At 48.5% G+C, this 6,867-nt stretch overlaps 1 protein-coding gene across 3 annotated transcripts in view; it reads left to right on the forward strand.

Annotated features, from left to right (window-relative positions):
- Positions 1-6,603, forward strand: part of ZNF638 (zinc finger protein 638) — a 97,579-nt gene extending 90,976 nt beyond the window's left edge. For all 3 annotated transcript variants that reach the window (XM_072126381.1, XM_072126382.1, XM_072126383.1), the window contains exons 19-25: positions 141-1,302; positions 1,542-1,601; positions 1,695-2,547; positions 2,973-3,179; positions 4,482-4,580; positions 4,822-4,940; positions 5,792-6,603. In XM_072126381.1, coding sequence (XP_071982482.1) covers positions 141-1,302; positions 1,542-1,601; positions 1,695-2,547; positions 2,973-3,179; positions 4,482-4,580; positions 4,822-4,940; positions 5,792-5,845 — 2,554 coding nt within the window. In that variant the 3' untranslated portion in view covers positions 5,846-6,603. The remainder of the gene's footprint in view (positions 1-140; positions 1,303-1,541; positions 1,602-1,694; positions 2,548-2,972; positions 3,180-4,481; positions 4,581-4,821; positions 4,941-5,791) is intronic.
- The last annotated feature ends 264 nt before the right edge of the window (positions 6,604-6,867 follow it).

The raw sequence follows: 6,867 nt of genomic DNA on the forward strand, positions 1-6,867 counted from the left end.
GTGACCTAGTTTTGTATAATAGAATTTTATTGTTGTGTATATATATTACTGCTTGGCAAAATTTAAAAAAAAAACCTTTTAGTTCCAATTGTGTGTGGATGAGACGGATCATGTCTGATTGCTTTGTCTTTACCTTATAGCCCCATCGTGGAGAAAACCGCGGAGCCCAAAGAGTCCAAGAAAGAGGAAGAGAAATCCTCGCAACCTAAAGAAAAAGAGCCTGAGGCCGGGCCCAAGTCGTGTGAGATGGATGTAGTCTCAGCAGAAGGCGAGGTGGTATCAGAGCTCGATCCTCCTAATAAAGATGCTATGGAAACAGAACCCTCTGCCCAGGCAGAAGATCATCCCCCCAGCCCTAAAGCTGCTACCTCCTGCAATACATTGGTGGCTACAGAAGATGATGATGAGGAGGAGGAGGATAAGCAGGAGGAGGAGCAGCAGCAGCAGGAGGATGATGATGATGATGAAGAGGAGGCAGCAGAGGCGCCTGAAGCCCCAGACTCGGCACCTGTGTATATACAGGCAGAACCAGAGACTGAACATCACGAGCCTCATCCAGTGTCTCACACTCAGGTGTCGGAAGAGTTAGATGTTCTTGTATCTGTGGAATCGGATGAAGAGGAACCTGAAGAACAGCCTCAGGTTATCCCCAGCACCAAGCTCAATCTAGAAACCTCCGCTGACGGCGGTCCAAGTGATAGCGCCGAGGCCTCTGCAGACGGTGCCAAGACTGTGACAAGTGAAGGTGGTAAAGCAGACGCAAAGAGCAAGGGACCCTCCACAGACAAGGCATCGCACACGGAGGAAACAAAAGACTTGGCTTCCATCCCGATAGGTAAGGAAGAGCTGTCCCTTTCCAAGAGGGAAGAGAAGAATGTCAAGGAGTCACAGGCAAAGAGGGGGAAACATGGCAGCCATACGTCAACTAAAGGCAAACAATCGTCTCTGTCCGAAACAGCAAGTGCAACTACAGTAAGGACCACCAAGTACAATGTCCAGAAGGGGGAGGTCTTTCTGACTGTCACCCTGGAGAACCAGAAGGCAAAGGCAGACACCAGGAGGAGGAGATCCCGGGAAAGGGGATCGTCTGGACATGACAGCGCTCCCAGGACTAATAGTAACCGCTCCAGCCCGGCTGATAGCGCTGCCAATCACAACAAGTCCTCCTCCAGCTACTCCCAGAAGAAGACCTCCGGGAAGTATTCCTCCTCACAGCCGGAGAGAGAATCCAAGGATACGAGCAGGACACGGGACAGGGAGGCGCGGACCAGCAGCAGAAAGGAGGAGCGGACCAGAGGCAGCGTAAGTCCCTGGGAATATCCCGAGCAGGCTACACACTCATCACTTCTCCTGGGGAGAGGAGATATCGGGGGGAGGTGACCTGCACCAGGCTATTGGTGTCTTCTATAGATAGCGTGATGTGTTTTGTGGATTCAATGAGAATTATGTAAGAAGTGAATGCTCTGAGCTACACGTCGCCTTTATATACAGGATCTGTGCATGAAGCTTTCTCTGATCTGTCATCTCCTTTCTTCTCACAGAATTCATCACGCTACACAAGAAGCTCCAAGAGCAACACGCGGAGTCCCAGATCTAAAGAGGTGAGACCATGAGAGGCTTCTGCCATTTACAGGAGAAATCCTAATCACATGACAACAACACGCTCCCATTCATTGCTCCCATTTCTCTTGCAGGAAGAGGCCGATTCCTTCCCTTTCAATCTGGATGAGTTTGTTACGGTGGATGAGATTGTGGAGGAGCAGGTGGACTCGACGAAGAGAGAAGAAGAGCGGGAGAAGTTGGACACTGACAGGAAAGGAAAGCGGAAGGAAAGTCACTCTCCTTCCACAGACTCAAAGAAATCCCGAGTGGCCAGCACAGGTTCCCACGTCCCTTCCTTCGTCACCTTGGATGAAGTCGGGGATGAGGAGGAAAATGCTGCGAACAAAGAGAACCCGGCTGAGCAGACGAGCCAGTCCCTGGTGACCTTAGATGAGGTTCATGCAGAGGACGTGCCCCCAGCCAGTGCCAAGGACGAGCAGATGCTGATGACCCTGGATGAGATCAGTGACGAAGAGGAGGCCCAGGACTCTACTGCAGGACAACAAGCCTCAGCAGCCCCAGAGATCTTAACTAAAGACCAGCTCCTCACCCTGGACGAGGTCAATGAGGAGGACGAGGAGCATACAGCACCTCCTCCTCCTCCTGAGCCTTCCAAGGATGTAGAAGAGAAAGTACTGGAAGAGCCTAAAGAGACCGACATCAAGAAGGATGAAGATGAGAAGGAACCAGAAGCCAAACCCCAACCTGAGGTCCAGCAGGAAACCTCGAAGACAAGCGAAGACCCCGGAGACAAATCCCAGCAGCCCCTGCTCACTCTGGACGAGGTCAAAGCTGACGACGAGGAGATGTCCTTTGCCGATATAGAACACCAGTTCCTTACAGTGGATGAGATTGGAGAAGAGGAGGAAGAGTCTGTGGACAAAGCGGAGGAGACTGAGCCCAAACCGGACGCCGAAACCAAGGAAATCTGCAAACCTGAGACTAGTGAGTTACATTCCTGTGTTTTTCTGAATTTTAACCAAAAAAAACCACTTGAGATAATCTCGCTGCTTCTAGTAGTCTCACCGCTCCTTGTATATGGGCGCTACGCCCGCCTCCCACTTGTTTTTGGGGAATTGTCTCAGTATCCTGGAGGTGCCGTGTAGTGGAGATGATGCCGGTAGCTGTGCCCTGGGTGGCCCCCATGGAGATAACATAAGGTCTTGATGGTCATGTTCACACTCGCACGCCTTATTTGTAAGAATCTGTGTCGTAAATTAAAAATGAGGGGGAAAAAAAGGTGGCACCTACATGTAGTTAAGTCACAAACTATTGGCCTCCTGTAACCCTTTCACTGCCTCCCAGCGGTTCAGTCCGATGTCCGTGTGACTTCTTGATGCAAATCAATGTGTATTCTTTTTTTCTAATAGCACCAGCTGCAAAGAGGGGGCGACCCCGGAAGAGACCGCTCCCCGAGAGTACTGGCACCTCTACAGACTCCCCCAAGCAGAGTCCCCCGGATACAAGCAAAGCAGGGACCCCAAAGAAAACCCCTGCTACAGATAAAGGCAGCGAGCAGGCGGCAGCACAGAGCGTACAAGACGACACGGCCGCAGCCGCAGATAAACCACAGCCGGGTAAGATGAGGCGCATCTACTCCAGGAGGTTAGAGGAGGGCTCGTCCACTTTCAGCAAAATTATATTGTTCATGTAATTAAAAATTGCACAATTTTCCTCCCGGATTTCTAGATCTTGTTGCTGTCCTTCCATAGGAAGCTTCATGTGCACTGCCGGGTAGCAGAGATCTAGAAAACTGCTAGGAACTGATACAAAGTCTATCAGAAAGTTGTGTAACTTTTGATTTATATTGTTTGCGCAAAAGTAAATTATCTGGACAATCCTATTAATGTATTCTGAATGAATACACCTACAACTTACACATGTGATCCCCGGGAGGTGATGGCTGCCAGGACGGGGCTCGCTTTAGTGGCTTTTAGTATTTGGAGATTATATTCCTGTTATTAGAGCAGGGAGCCACAATTTTCCTGCCTGATGGATTCATTGTCTGCGCCGCTCCACGGGAGATGCAAAATAACTCTTAAAGAGAATGTTGCGCCATTAAAAAAAAAAAAAAAAACACTTGTTTGATAACCTTTTTTTTTAGTTTTTTAAATTTTATTTCTAGTAATAAAAGTTTCCCATTATTTAGCCATTATCTCGATTGACCACCAGCATTGTCCGTGCTGAGTATAATGAGGCACGTGTGACTGCCCGACATGGTCGCATCCCCTGTTATCGCGGTCATGACGAGGATAGTGGCGCTAGAGGGACCTTTTGCACAGAAGTTTTTAATTGTATTAAAACACAATAAAACCTTGTATATATTTGGTATCCCATGATCGAAACGACCCATGTCATTTCGGGCGCGCAGGGAAAGCTGTAAAATCCAAGAACATGGGGAAATTCATTTTTTTTCCCCCCAAATTCACTGCATCTGGAATTTTTTTTCCCCGCTTCCCAGTACACGACAGGGAATATTAAATACCATTACTAGAAAGTGCAATTTGTTACGCAGAAAACAAGCCCCCACACAGCTCTGTAAATGGAAAAACAATAGTTATAGATTTTTGAAGGTGGGGAGTGAAAAATGAGAGCCCATAAACAAAAAGGGGTTAATGGGCCACCCCTGGGGGTTTTTTGGGGAGCGTTTGCGTCCTAGTTTAGCAGATTATGACATTAGGGGGCGTCTCGACCAGTCAGACCTATTTGTTGACTCTGGAGCGTTCCCATCACATTACTCGGGGATGATTTGTGAGCTGTAACAGCGATGTGTAATATGTGATTGTGGGGCGACATTTATACCGAAACAGTGACCAGTTTATATGTGGGAAGCGCCCCTCATAGATTCCTCCCTCACTCGCTTCTGTCTTCTGTTTCAGCTGACGGAAAACCTGCGACGCCGGCCAAGAAGGCGAAACTGGAGCCGTCACCTGCAGAAAAGACCAAACTGGCTCCGTTCAACTCCAGCACCCCCGTCGGTGAGATGTTCTGTACTATTGGGGAGGGGAAGCCCCCTAACGAGGCGTGACACATGTATATGCCACAGTTCTGCCACCAGGGGGCGGTACATGCAGTAACACGCGGGCCTCACAGCTTCCTTCACATGGAGGGTTCAGAATTCATACGACTCCGTGAACCAAGAGATAAACAGTTTACGACTATTTGGGAGGTAAAAAGCAAAAACTCATCCTCCGTCTCTTCTATCTTTCTGTTTTGCAGGGCTGGAATTTCTCGTACCCAAGACGGGATATTTCTGTGAATTGTGTTCTCTCTTTTACATGGACGACTCGTCAAAGCTGAAGCACTGCCGCAGCCTGCGACATTACCAGGCGGTGGAGGTAGGTACCTGCTATCCTGAGGATGGTGAAACGTGTTCTCTACCACCAGGGGGCCCCGCTGGCAGGGATCTGCAACTCTAAGTAGCCGCTCCATAAGGACCTGGAGGTGGTTTAGTGTCCCAAATCACATTGGGTTGAGTGTATAGGGTTCTCACTTCTCCTAGAGTGTCCCAAAGCACATTGTAGGAGTTTTCTCTGGGGGCACATTAATTTAAAAAAAACAAAAAAACATTTTATACTCTTTGGTCTGGAGCTCCCCGCTGATCTTTACTGCAGAGTTATGTAAATTTTACGATACAGTTAACTTTTAGCCTAGACCGGGTGCTTAACAAGCCGGAAGCCCCTGCTAGCCGTGTGTATGCACCCCCTACACATAGTCCATGCTGAGTACAAAGGTCCAGCTCCTCTCTCCAGCTCTCTGCATCGGTTATTGGGAGGCAAAACCAACAGTGTTCTGTCTGTTCTAACAAGTGCAAGTCCTTACGGAAAGACTTGCATCTGCTGCGTCCCACCACCCCTCATGTTGGCTCCCAATGTGTGGCCTTATCTGAGTGACCCCCATTTATTATTGGGGGTCTGCACATGGCTGAGTTTGGTCTGACTTGCTCAGTTGGAGTTGACAAATCCGCTCCTCGTGTGCAGAATTTACAGGAGTGACCCTGGAGCTGCTGCAGTGACCCCGGCATTGTCCGGCTCTGGGAATTTATCACGGCTGTCGCTTTGGGAACAACAACTTTTTTCTCGTTTACCAGCGTCTGTGACGTGCAGGGATAAGAGGCCACGTACGGGCGGTGCACACGTGTCTTGTAGCGCGTTACACGCTTTTCACTCTTCTTTTATTTCTCCCCTAGAAACACTTGGCCAAGCCGGAAGCAGACGGTGAAGGGAAGACTCCCAGCACGTGATGCCGTCTCCAGCCGCCTCTCGGGTCCATCGTGTACATTTTCTTAGGGCAGATGTTTATGTTGTAATATAAAGCGCTCGCTAGAAGGTTCTTTTTTGTTTGTTTTTAATTTTAGGATTCTATAGGATTAATAACCAGAGGATATGCTCCAGGCTTCTCACATGTCCTATAGGTGGGAGCCACAGATGTCTAGAATGGGGGTTCACTCTGTCCCTCCCATAATATCAATTGGTTTGCTGGTCAGTCAGAGCCCCCCAGAGATGAGACCCACTTCTAAAAAGTTTTTCTTTTTTTTTTTTCCTTCATATCCTGTGGATATGCCATAAATCTCTAAAGTGAGGATACCCCTTTATGTTGAGGTGTTATTTTGCAGAGATGAGGGGCTCCGGTTTGTGCCTCCAATATCTTTGAATTGTTTTTGGTCGGCACCAATTCTCTTCCCCCGCCCATCACACAACCCAATTTGTGACAGAAGATGCGACTGTGACGTCACCATGTCCGAATGTCCGATGTTTCGTTTTTTTAAACCCGGAAGTTTTTTTTTTTTAATATGGACTTTGGTCTGCTGTTGCTGAGCGTGAGGACTCGGACCGCCCCCCCCCCACCCCACCCCACCCTCTCCTCGCCGTAGCTAGAGACGTGGTTCTCGTAAGGAAAGATGTTTTTGTTTTCTCATTCAGAATCGTCCTCTTTTGACAGAAATGTGCAAAATAAAAAGCTGTAACACAATAATATTTCTTAATAAATAGAAAAGTGTCACATTGTGTGTGAGAGATCCGGGTGCGCCGGGGGCTTCACTCTAAAAATCCTGTCCAGTCCATGCAGGAGCCGCTATGATATTGTCTTATTCTACAGACACCGAGGCTCATGTCCTAGAACTATTCACGTCACCAGTTCCCAAATACATAGAAAAGTGCATCTGAGTGATCCTGGGAAACACCACTAGTCTCTGTCTCTAGTCATAGAGATGTGTCTGTTGTGGCTGTACAGCCTGGAGCCTCGTTACTCACTCGTCTCAGCTCT

Source organism: Engystomops pustulosus, chromosome 1, assembly GCF_040894005.1.
Source record: "Engystomops pustulosus chromosome 1, aEngPut4.maternal, whole genome shotgun sequence".
Lineage (NCBI taxonomy): Eukaryota > Metazoa > Chordata > Amphibia > Anura > Leptodactylidae > Engystomops > Engystomops pustulosus.